This window comes from Eleutherodactylus coqui, chromosome 3 (genome assembly GCF_035609145.1).
Source record: "Eleutherodactylus coqui strain aEleCoq1 chromosome 3, aEleCoq1.hap1, whole genome shotgun sequence".
Taxonomy (NCBI): domain Eukaryota; kingdom Metazoa; phylum Chordata; class Amphibia; order Anura; family Eleutherodactylidae; genus Eleutherodactylus; species Eleutherodactylus coqui.
The window spans coordinates 44881880-44894792 of NC_089839.1; the positions used below are offsets into that span (position 1 = coordinate 44881880).

Below are 12913 nucleotides of genomic sequence, written 5' to 3' on the forward strand. Positions count from 1 at the left end.
CCCCAAAACTTTAATTGTGCTCCTTTTGGTACCATTTTGGGAAGGGACGTGGGGGGTGGGGGAACAAATACAGCAATTTTTGCAGTTTTCTCTCTTTGAACTGCACGGCAGTCATCATATAGGATAAATAAAGCGGCAAGTTTTTTAGTTCAAGATGTAAAAGCAGTTTATTTAACTTACAGAACTGGTAACTCTGGATGTGGAGCGTAGAAGCAATGTTGTTATGTAGCATATATTAGACCCTCTTCACACTGGTGTTTGGGTTCGGTTTCATCAGATTTCCATTGATAAGAACTAATGATTACCCACAAATGCAGACGAATCCCAAAAAATGTCAATCAGAGCCATCAGGGTTACCTGAGAATTGGAAGCCATGACACAAGTGTGAACAAAGGCCAACCCTTCAAGCTACAATACATCCAGAACTCCATGTTCACAACTGATCTGTGACAAAATAAAGATAAAGCATGAAGAAAGTGACTTGTCACATCTGCTAAGCCCCAGAAACTAAGTTATGGTGCTCATAGGACACGGAACATGGAGTCCGCGGGTGTACTTTTTAGACTTATCCGGTTTCCTGTCCATCACCCCTGGAGGTTGGGGCTAGATCTGTGAATGTGACTCTTTTCTTCAGTCAGTGCGCACACAGTTCGAGAGAGCAAGGAGGCGGGGTATAAGAATACACCTCAGACTCCATGTTCCCTGTCCTACGAGCACCATAACTTAGTTTCTGGTGCTAATCGGATTTGTCAGGTTTCCTTTAGGCCGTGTTCACATGATGTCGCCGTGAGGAAAAAGAAATCGCAGTGATATCGCATCTGTGTAATGTTTTCTCACTGCGATATTGTGATTTTGTGTCATTACAAAGTCACGTGCTTGAAATATAAGCCCTACCCCAAAAATAAGACCTGGCTGCAGAAAAAAAAAAAAAAAATCGCTGTGATTGGTTCATTGAGCGCTGGCTCTGATTGGTTCTCAAGCGCCGAGGCTCATCCAGTCAGTGGAAGAGCTTCCTGGAGGTGGGAATTTTCAAACTCCTGACCAAGAAGCTCTGCCAGAGAACTTCAAAGAAGTGCCAGGGAGCGGACAGCGCCTCTTAGGTGATGCATTTTTTTATTATATATACAACTAGAGCTTATTTTAGTGCTTTTACAATAGGATTTCCTACTGTAAAAGTTGCAGCGTATCGCACGAAAACCATAGGCTCCATAGAGAAACATGGGCTACAAGAAAAATGTAAAAAAACAAAACCGCAAATTCCAGCTCCATAGAGCATGCCACAATTGGTATTCTAGCAATGCCGCAGGCTACCAAACATCGCTCATGTAGAAGAACCCATTTCAAACCATGGGCTTCACATACATGCGATATGTAGCACTGCTGCATTGCTACAAAATCACTCGATTTAGTAGCCGTATGAAAGCAGCCTTAATCATTCAGCGAGTAGCAGACCAAGAACTCCTCTCATCCGCCGATGTTCAGATCTCAGATGACTAAACATCTTAATACAATAATGAGCAGCTGGTAATATTTACATGAAGAATACACAAAGTTCTGGCAATTCAGTTTGGACAATATCATTCTGATTGATTTTTACACAGACGTCTGCTTATAATTCTTTGTGTCCAGGACTTTCTTCCCGCACATCGCGCAGATCCCTAGAAGACAAAGAAAAGAAGGGGTGAAGAGGTTTCCATCACTTTATATACACGTCTACACGCAGTATTACCTTCTATGGATCATTCCTTTCTGTTAAAATGGAGGTGATCAGAAACTGATCGCAGGGTGGGAACTTCTAACAATCAGCTGTAACCTGTAGGAGAATCCTGCAGCAAGTATTCAGCTCTTCTGCAGCACCACCACAGGGGAAAGGGACGGACACACTTACAAAGCGTAAATGTGCAGCAAAGACTAGGCAGCATCAGATGGATCTTCAAAACAATTTTCCAATCTTTATTCCTGGAGGAATAAAGATTGGAAAATTGTTTTGAAGATCCATCTGATGCTGCCTAGTCTTTGCTGCACATTTTCACTGATTAGTTGGTCGTGATCCTGACTAAGCTGGGCTGCTGCATCCACCTGCTCCTCACTTGCACTGTTTGCAGTGGAATGACCGGGACTGGTCTGGAGTGAATCCACGTGAGTGCTGCTGTTGCCTTTATTATTCATTTACACTTACAAAGCGTGTCCGTCCGGAAAGACGAACCCGCTTTGCAACTGTTCTTCACTCTTAAAGTAAAGCTGAGGGTATTGAACTGGAGACTCCCAGCTAAAAGGGGTTGTACCAGAATGCCACGTTATCCCCTATCCAAAAGGATAGAGGTAATTTTATTTTATGAGACACCCCCCCCCCAATCCTGAGTACAATGGCTTTTGTGTCCCCCGTGTTGGCTTACTGCACCCCCACACACAGTGAGGAGGAGCATGAATGGAGCAATGGGGACTACAAAGACAGATAAGCGGCAAGCGCCGATTAGCCCCAATGAAACAAATGGAGTGCCGACCGCACATACTCAGGGAGCGCTCCATTCACTGGGACATCACTGCGGGGAAGATGCATACCATTTGACACTATATTTTAGCTGCTTGACATGGTACTAACAGTTCCTGGTCAGGGGTTTCATCTGGTGATTACATTATGCAGCTCTACACAATCAGATGAGTTCTCTCTTCCCATCACTTACCCTTCTTATAGGCACATCCTTGGCAATAGTGAGATCCTGGCTGGTGAACGGAACTTTTGCAGATACGACATATAGCAAATCTATTCTTTCCATATGGATCAAACCTAAGGAAAAAAAAAAAAAAGTATGAGCTTTTATTTTATATAGCTGACATTACAGTGTGGGCTGCACAGGAGCTGCATACACTAAACGGTAGATTATTTAACCCCAACCTAGTCTTTTTTTAAATTCAGATGTACTGGAGCAATAAAATAGGTTTTGTTGCGAAGGAATAGCCATGGTCAACCCCCATTAATATGTACTGTAGCTATAATTCAAACCCTCCGATTCTATATAACCAGTGTTGGAACAGATTACATTACAGCTACCTCTTGGACGGGATTTGGACAGTTTTGCTCCTCGGGACAGAGCACATTGCCACCATAAATCGCAAGAAATATTAGGCCAGTAATTGATTTTGCATGAGCCCCTGTCAGCCTGCCTCCCATTGGACAGGAAACAGGAACACGCCCTCAACCCCCCCCCCCCCACACACACACACGAGAAGACCACCCATCGCACTCAGAGATCACAGGCCAGCAGCTAAAAATCTAGGCCATAAGTCATAGGAGGAATATAGAGCCAGAAGCTCCGTGGATGCAGGCCTATAGACAAACATGTATAGATAAGGGGCCAAAGGCTATTAGTATGTGAATCAGGCTCAGTGGCTATAGATAAGAAACAAAACATCTATAAGTACACAAAGGCTATAATAGGTAAAACACTGAGGCTAAATGACAAAAGCCTCACATGCCAAGGCACACCAGGCTATATTGCCAAAACAAAAAAGGCTATTAGGCAAAAGCACAAAGACTAAAAACCCAAAAGACTATCAGCCATAGGTCAAGCTCAGAGGCTATCAGCCCTTGGCGAAGGTCATACAGGTTTGGGTCTAGGTACTGAGCACACATGGACCAATACCCTATAATTTTTCATTCTTGTAGGGTTAAGGCAAAGACAGAATCCAAGCTCCCCTACTCCAATCAGTGGTAATACGAGGTGGTGCCCAGTTTAGTACACACCCGAATTCCATCTGTTGATGGAAGCATCAGATAAAACAGAAGGTCCCATACCACAAACCTCCAGTCCAGGTGAAGCAACACAGGGAGTATATCATCACTTAAAGGTTCTCCCATAACTACGTATCGGAGAAGGATCCCACGAGGCAGCGAAAGGAGCTTCCCTTCATAACCTCCAAAGATGGAAGCCCAACATCTGCTGCTAGAAACATGAGGATTCCAGGCTTTCCCAGTGGCTTCTCTAGAGACTTGCACTGGCCAAGTAACCCCTCATGCCCTTGGGTTTGGGAGCGAGGCCCTGCAGTCCACCACATTTAGAGATCTGGAAAAATTCTTGAAATAGGAGAGGTAGCCAAACAGCAACCTCAGAATTTTGCAACCTGTGCCATGGACAGGAATTGAGGAGATGAAGGATGATCCCGCCTTTAAAGAGATCTGCGAGGTTCCCGTTTCCTGCTCAGTTGGGAGGCGGTCTCTCATGGGCGTAAGGAAAAAAAGGAACTGAAGGTGAGAGACAATTATAACCCTTAGAAGTGTATGTCTGTTCTACAAAGTAATTGCCAAGAGAGCCAAGGTGGCCAAGGTCCACTGCAAAATCAGATGACAAGTTTTTGAGAGTCAGCAGTTTGCATGATCGGCGCCTCTTAGCACAAAATCTTCAAGCACAGCTTAATGCAGCAAAAACATCCACAAGTTTCCATTTAAACTGTGAAGAGAAGACGTCTATCTATCTGCGTCTATCTATCTGCGGGTTTGAGAGATACAGTATCAGTAAGAAAACCACTGCTAAGATTGCAAGATAAAAAGACTTGCCTGAGTCAAGCAGCACCTCCAGTGGACTACTGATGAGTGGGAGAAGGTCTTACGGACCGATGAATCAAAATTTGACATCTTTGGTACATCACGCAGAGTTGGCAACTTGCACAGGGTGACTGGCACACTGGACAAAAAGGGGCTGCCACAGCATTTTGATACACCATACAGTACCCTCTGGTGTACGCCTAGTTGGTCAGGGGTTCAGATTACAACAAGACAATGATCCAAAACATACTTCTAGGTTATTTCAGAACTATTTAGGAAGGCAAGAAGAAGCTGGTTGGCTTCAAAGAATGGAATGCCCTTTACAGTCTCTAAACATAAACCCCATTAAGCTTTAAATTATATCAGCTAGAAGGGGCTACTTTGAAGAGTCACAAATCTAGACTAAGGCCGCCTGCACAGATTGTTTTTGGAACCAAGAATGCCAATCAGTCCAAGTGTTCAAGCAAACTTCACAGAGACCGGAACTGTAACTATTAAGGGAGATGGGATTGTTATCAGCGAATGTGACATTTCTTCTTCCTGCGACACTTCTATATCGTCACACTAATGTAAGTACATGTAATATATTTATGATGTACAAGACTAATGACAGATATGGGAAGGTTCTACAGACTGGTAATAGCAGTAACCTTTAGTAGCAGATTTCCTGGCGCGGAATTATTATTCGTTTCCTTGGTTACAGCCTTACAATAAGAACATTGGGAGAAGTTAAAAGTGAATAACGGGGTATTTTCATGAGCTTTTACATTCAGTACATATTTTACCTGTCATTATATAGAACACGTTGCCGTTTTTCCATGATTACGAAAACTGGTACAACGCGACCGATATAAATCCAGTTCTAAGCCGGTATAATATGAGCATATTACAGGTACATGTTTGCATCCATAATGCGGAGCAGTGTCCCGGCGCAAGCGCAGACATGCTGACAAGACCATTATAGGAATTTATGTTGCTGCGAGTTCCTGTCAGGAGCCCCGCGGTCAGGACGGTGGGATATGCTTGTGTGAAGCTGGCCGGAGGGCATGTTTACATGTAGTGTGAATGCTGCGGACCTTCCACAGTGTAACTGCCTACTGAAGGCCTGCAGTGTTTTACAGGACAAGCAGCGCGGATGGGATTTCAAATCCATAGCATGTCCATTTATGCTGCCGATATCCATCCCTTCAAAAAAGAGGGCATGCAACTCAAGCAGATTGTGACACAGATCTGTGGCAAAATCTGCTGCGCACAAAGTGTAGCTTCACCCTTATATAATCTCACTTACCGCCACATCAAAGTAGCAATACAACTGGGATCAGCTGTTTGCACTAAAAAGGACTCCACCTGGGAGCACACATAGAATCCACACGGTAAGGGCGCAGTCAGACAGGCGTGCTTTATGTGCGTTGAAAATGAGCGCTTCTAAAAAAACCAATGGTACCTCTAGCCCCGGCCCCTCCTCCTACACTCTTGGGGGAAGCCCTCGGGATTACTCCATAGCACAGAGAGACAACACTGCTATAAGGGATTTCCCCCAAACAGGGACAGTGAGCGGAGTAGTGGGGGGGGTTTCCCCATAACCCTGTTCCGTCTCTCTGGAAGCATAAGAAGGGCGATTACTATCGCCGAAACGCGTTGCAGCGAATAATAAAATATAATTGTACTATACGGACCATTGTGTCCTTTTCTGCATTCCTGGAGTCCACGAGCGCGGGGATTTTTTTCGTTTCTATTGCGGTACTCTTTATTTCTTATTTCACAGCACTAAGCCAATCAGAGGCAGCGCTTTTAGGAGGCGGGGATTTTTCAATGCCTGGCCACAAGAAAAAAAAGAAGAAGAGTTCCGGGGACCATGGAGAAGAGCCAGACAGCGCTTCTAGGTGATGCATGATTTTTTTTCTGCAACTAGGGATTATTTTCGGGGTGGGGCTTATATTTCAAGCCACCCTCCCCCACCCCCCGAATATCCTATTTGCGGGAGTTGCCTGTCCCCATTGCAGCAGCGTTGGCCCCATTGAAAGCAATGAGATAGCATTGCGCTACTCTGCCACGGCTGTGGCAGGGGATTCCTTTAGTGCGATGCAATGTGTGCTTAAAAACGTTGTCCTATCTTTTACAGGTGCGATTGTTTTGGTGCTTGGAAATAAAAAATGGACGTGACCACTTTCATTGGAAAGCATTCTTCTAGTCCCGATTTAAAAAAAAAAAATTAAAATTTGCTCATCTGACCGAGGTCTTCCACAGATTGTGCACGCAATACTTATGATAGACTTAGAAATTACTTAACTCTTTAATATTTCATAAAATTGTTTATGGAGAGTTTGCGCAAAACTTCTTGGGCTCTGGCGATAGACAAAACAGACCTGCGCAGTAGCTAATTTACCTATAAATTTTCCACTGCGCATTGTTTTCACATGATCCGCGAGATGCACAAGAGGTTTTGCGCGAACAACACTCATCTGTTTCGTGGCGCGCGATGTTCATGTGCAGGTTTTTACAAGTTTTCATACCGGCAGAAACGCATTGCTTATCCTGCAGTATGGACTATTGCCCGAAAGTTTTTGATACCATCTTTATACCGCGTGGAAAGAGGTTTTAGCGCGGTCGCCGATCTTCTTATGAAAAAAAAACGAAACAAAAGTGATATCCTTGGCAGGGGTCTGGTTGATTGCTGGCTGGAGATCGGCATAGAATTTTTCAATGTCCTCATCTGTTGCATCGGTTGTGGGCGCATAAACTTGCAGAATTATGATCAAGCGAGGATTCCCATTGATGCGTATAGATATGATCAGCTAATTCACAGAAGCAGGTAAGTCTATAATAATTACAAATTGAGCCTGAACACGAGCTCGGACTGGTACTCCCTAGATCAAATCAAAGGGGTCTGAGTCCTAGTCATATGGGCCTATCTACTTCTTGATCAGACTTATTTGAGCACTCTCATTTTATAATAAGTCTACGGGATATTCCCACTATCTCTAATTTCAGTGGGATCTCTTGACTATATGATTTGTTGTGTGGAAAGGGGTAATGTCACACCCCTTTGTGTTTTTGTTTTGTGAGTCTCTATAGCCCATAATTGTTTTTTTAAAAAGGATCTTAATAAAAATTATTATTTTAGTCTATAACTGTGAAGGGTATAGATATGATCCTATCGTTTATGGCATTGAAACAATGGACAGCTTTGGCGACTGCCTTGTTTGTGATGAATGCAGTTCCATGGCGTCTGATGGGGTCATTGCCGGAGTAGAAAATGGTGTAATCATCGCTATTGAAAAAACCGTTGCCTGTCCTTCCCATTTATCCGGGCTTGGGATAGGCGTGCAGCTGTGGCCAACAACACGGTTGGGTTCTTTTTAATCTGTACGCAGAAGCGGTCATGAGGCAATGCGATTTGGACGAATTAGAAATCGGAGTCAAAAATCGGTGGCAGAAATGTCTACAACCTTCGATATGCAGATGACACCACCCTGCTGGGGGAAAGTGATAGGGACCTGGAATACCTTATCCAATGAGTGCAAAAGGAAAGCGGATCCATGGGACTGGACCTCAACAGCAAGAAAACAAAAGTCATGACCGCGGTAGGCAACAGTGCAGTAAAAATTAACAATGCAGAAGTCGAGTCGGTCCAAGATTTCATCTTTCTTGGATCCAAAAATCGATTGCGACGGGCAATCTGGACCCGAGACCAAGAGTCGGATTACACTTGGTAGGACTGCAATGCAAGGAATGGAAAAGATCTGGAAAAACAAGGACATTAGCAATGCAACAAAAACCAGACTGGTCAATGCAATCGTCTTTCCCATAACGCCGTATGGTTGTGGAAGCTGGATGCTCAGGAAAACAGACAGAAGGAAAATTAATGCGTCTGAACAACGGTGCTGGAGGAGAATGCTACGGATACCTTGGACAGCCATGACCATGAACAAGGTAGTGTTAGATCACGTCAAACCGAAAATATCACTAGAAGGCAAAATCATCAAACAGCGGCTCCTTTTTTTGGCCACGTGATGCGCGGTAACTCACTGGAAACAGGACTGATGCTTGGCAAGGTCAGTGGGAAGAGAAGATCAGACGACAAAGAACAAGATGGCTAGATACAATCAAGGCCACCACGAATATGTCAATCGCCGAACTGAAAGAAGCTGTGAAAGACAGGAATGCACGGAGAACATTGATCCATGCAGTGACCGAAGGTTGGATGCGACTGAACGGATAATCATCATCATCCTCATCTGGGCAGCACCGTGTCAGCTATGAAAACTCCATTTGACTTAAATAGGTTAAGGGAAATTCAATATTAGGCAGGGAGTCTACGAAAAAAAAAAAAAGAAAGAAAAAAAAAAAAAAAATCGGCAAGTAGCAAATGTTTGGGAACCTCTGTCCTACACCATATATTAATGCGAAATGCCATAGATGTACATTGCTTTCTCAGGAACGTAGCCTGTGCTATCAGCTTTCACCTTGTTGCAATAGCTGGAATTGCAGCGAACGCCAATCCTGGTCACTTAACCCCTTACATGCTGCATGACGCTACGAGCGGCAGGTTTGAAAGGTGTTTCTCTGTGTGTCCATCCTTCCTTTTAGGGACTAACACAAAGCGTTCGATTCTATGGTACATGTAGATTTTCTAATTACTACTGTTATATGACTACCAGCGTTCCTCCGCTTCTGCAGAGATGGACATGTGGGTATGAGATGGCTAAATTACTCAAAAGCTTAATGGAAGAGGGAATATGACCTTTTCATACCAAATTTGTCTTAGAGAAGAGTTGCTTCTGGCCAGGAAGGCAATAGCTATGAAGTGGGTGGCTGTGGAGTCTGCCTCTGCCAGGAGCTGGGGGATAATATACAGCACAGGGGATGTTCTGACAAATCTTGGAAAATATGGGAACCATGGCTTAATTCGCACCACACGTTGTAGATGGATTAAAGGCACACAGTGAGCCTTTTTTTCTGTTTACCCTTAGATGCCGCAGTCAATAGCGATCACAGCATCCATGCATGATCCGCCTATACATTATGAGGGTATAACGGATTCTGTACAGATGCCATTATAGTCAATAGGGACAGTCTGGTGCTGCTCAGGTCCAGCACATCTGGATTTACCGTTGTTCAGCTCCTGGGATGGAGCCAAGCAGCGAAATCCTATACCTCTAGTGTGAACCAGGCCTAAGAGAATACAGATGACACTGGTAAGTATCCGGCGTTCTCTTACATACACAACATCTATGGATACGGCGCACTTACCTCGCTCTCTTTGACGTCAGAGCTTTGTTTTCATTCAATTTTCGACCGCCGCTTTCTGCAGGTAAGGAGATAAATTATACAGTTTTATATACAGATTTCTTAGAAAACAAACCAATGCAAACAACTTAGAAACAACCCCAGCCATGCTCACTGCACACGTATGTAAAAGTCAATACTATACCACATGTACTGCAAGATAGGACGCTCCCCTTACAGCGGATGTCCGGGAATGAAGGATCGGGATTTAAATAAGTATGCCCAATCCTTTATTTTCACAAGAGATATGTCATCACCAGAGGAGGCGGGCAGCAACGGTCTCCCCTACTGAGGACATAGGCACACTTGGCTGATCTGAGCGTGCCTATGTACGGGGGCAGTCGGGGTAAAAGCCATCAGCTGAAGGAGCACTCAGCCAACAGCTACGTATGGTGTATGGGCCGCATACGGCTCGGTTCCCTTAGCCATACAACAGTTAGGATTGATCTAACAAGAGCAGATACCACTGACTTCAAAGGAGACCATTGTTTTTCTTTTTTCTCTTCCTTACAGGAAAGAATACGCTATTTAGGCTGTCAAAAAACAAGGAAGCTTGAAGGAATATCCTCTAATGCCAGTGTGAGCAGAGCATGCCCACTGATGTCCGAAACTATCAAAAAATTAAAAAGGTTGTACCAGAATTACAAGTTATCCCCTATTCACGAAATATTGAGCGATGGGAAGGGGTCTCACTGTTGAGACCCCACCGATCCCGAGATCAGGGGTTGCATGTCCCCTCTCCTGTCCCTGCCTTCTTCCACCTAAAGTGACATTGTTAAGAAAATTGTAGATCAATCTATCAGTTAATTGTTCTTTTATTGGATTGTAGACTAGAAAGATATAGCATGATGCCAGTATAAGCAGTGAAGGGGTTAAACGAAACCTTTTCTATACCATTACAGGGTAGACAGACAAGATAAGAGTCTCCAGACTGCCTCCCTTGCATTCCTTTTCACTGAATTCATAAGGGTTTCATTGTATGTTATACTAACACCTTAAAGGGTGTAACGTATGTTAAACATATTAGTTTCAGCCTATCATGTATTCTTATTAATCTTGGAGGTATGTACTTTTCCTGTGATGTCACTTATGGTATATAAACAACACACATCTTAGAATAAATTAGACATCATCTGATACCGCACAGGCTGGTGTGATTTGTATTTCTCCTGGGTCCAGACTTCTGCACGAGATCTGGGATCGTCTTCTCTTTGATAAACACATACATTCTCCTTACAGACATCACAATGAATGGAGCGCTGGCTCAGTATGTGTGATCGGTGTCCATTCATTTGAATAGGACTGATGGCAATACCCAAAAGCTTGCCGCTCGGCTATCTCCGCAGTCCCATCGAAAATGAATGGGGCGGCAGTGTGCATGTGTGACCGTTGCTTCATTCATTCTCCTCATCACTGTGGGGTCTAGTGATCCTGCAGCGAAGAAGATGCGGGAACCAGGACTCCTATTCTGAGGACCCCTGAGACCACCACAGGTCAGCAAGTTATACCCTATCCTTTGAATAGGGGAGAACTTGGAATTCTGGTACAAAGTCTGACAGTGGGAAAAGCGTGATCTATACACAAATAGTCTGGAACTAAAGGTAAGCAGTGGTTTACCAGTGGTGTTCCGGGCCCCGGCCTTCCATGTGTCCGGGGTGATGACTGTGCCCAACTTCTTCTCACCTGGAAAACAGAGTCACGTCTATCAGAGTCAGGCATTAGTCATGGCAAAACATTTCATCATTAAAAGGGGTATTCTGGGCTTTTGTCAACTGATGAGCCATCTTCTGGATAGGTCAAGATAAGACGATGGATGGATGGGGGTCCGCCAGATCCCAGTCCGTCAGCTGATCGTCCGACCCAGGCATCGTCATCATCATCAGCGCAGGAAGTGAGAGCGCTGGCTTCTCTCCCATTGAAATCAATGTAAGCGCCATGCAGCTATTCCACTTCTTGCTTCCGTTACCGTCAGAAGTGGACGTCCTGTCCGTAGCGAGGAGCAGGAAGCGCTCACATGGGTTAAGCTGGGATGCACATAATGAGGGGCTTTGTCATATACGTGCGCCGGCGGAAGGTGGATAAGATGTGCCTAATGTAAGAAGAGGCATACCCCTCATCATATATGTGTGCCAGAAGAAATTACACTAAGACCAGAGTTGGAAATACCCGTTTTACTAAATTTCTCCTGAATTGCACTTTTTTTAGTCATCCCGCCTCTCAATTCTATTGCTATATATATGAAAAAAATAAAATTTCAGCAGCTGGGTCTGGAATAAATTTAAAAAACGGACTATACTCGCCTCCCTCCAGCTCCCCCAGGACAGGCTACTACCGTGTACGCCCGGCGGGAGTCAGCTGATCTCTGCGGCCAATCAGAGGCTACAGCATCACAGGAATTCCTGGCATCATGGCGCCAAGAGCTCGGACAGGGATGCTGCGGTGTGTCCCCGCGGTCACCTGACCTCCACCGGGCATACATGCTGGGAGACGATCAGCTGCTTCTGGAAAGGAGGGGATGAAAATAAAAACCTGAAAAATGTCAGGTAAGTTAAAGGGTTAAAGCCTCCCGCACACCTGCAGCAAGGGAGGAAAGCGACATTCCATAATGCAGGTGTCAACGCGGCATCAGGGAGTCACCCGGCCCCACTGCCGTTGGCAGGTTCAGACGACTAATTGCTGATAGTAAGCGCTCACAGATTAGAGTAAAAACCAGCCCCGTTGTCATAGCAACATCAAATGTAATAAATCTGTGGTTTTTCAAGATATAATAGCTCTCCAGCTGTCACAAAACTACAACTCCCAGCATACCCTGACGGCCTGTGAACTGACAAGGCATGCTGGGAGTTGTAGTTTTTTTTTTTTTAAACAGCTACAGTAAATGCCAAGTACAATACAACCCACCGGCGAATGGTGGTACGATAAGGTCTCCTAACAGGGGCGGCTATATCCTACAAGGTACCTACAGTCACCCGGGACACTTACATTTGTCGCACACCATCTTCCTCTATGCTCCAGGCTAGCGGAAGACGTAAACAAAGTGCACTTCCGCTGTCGTCACTTCCGTCGAGTCACGTGTTAGCG

The 12913-nt window shown here is 44.7% G+C and overlaps 1 protein-coding gene across 1 annotated transcript; it reads right to left on the reverse strand.

The window, feature by feature from the left end:
- Positions 1-1530: 1530 nt before the first annotated feature.
- On the reverse strand, positions 1531-12905 carry CRIPT (CXXC repeat containing interactor of PDZ3 domain). The gene is made up of 5 exons (XM_066595546.1): positions 12815-12905; positions 11450-11515; positions 9797-9851; positions 2685-2788; positions 1531-1658 (listed from the first exon to the last, which is right to left on the reverse strand). Exons 1-5 carry the CDS (start codon positions 12828-12830, stop codon positions 1594-1596), a joined length of 306 nt encoding a protein of 101 aa, XP_066451643.1. The 5' UTR covers positions 12831-12905; the 3' UTR covers positions 1531-1593.
- Positions 12906-12913: the final 8 nt, after the last annotated feature.

What these genes read in the sequence shown, in the direction of transcription:
- CRIPT (XM_066595546.1), bottom strand. An exon ending in CTGACGTCAAAGAGAGCGAG is followed by an intron (nt 2,789 to 9,796) that starts GTAAGTGCGCCG and finishes TTTTTTCCTTAG; the next exon opens with GTTTGATCCATATGGAAAGA. An exon ending in AGGATGTGCCTATAAGAAGG is followed by an intron (nt 1,659 to 2,684) that starts GTAAGTGATGGG and finishes TTTGTCTTCTAG; the next exon opens with GGATCTGCGCGATGTGCGGG.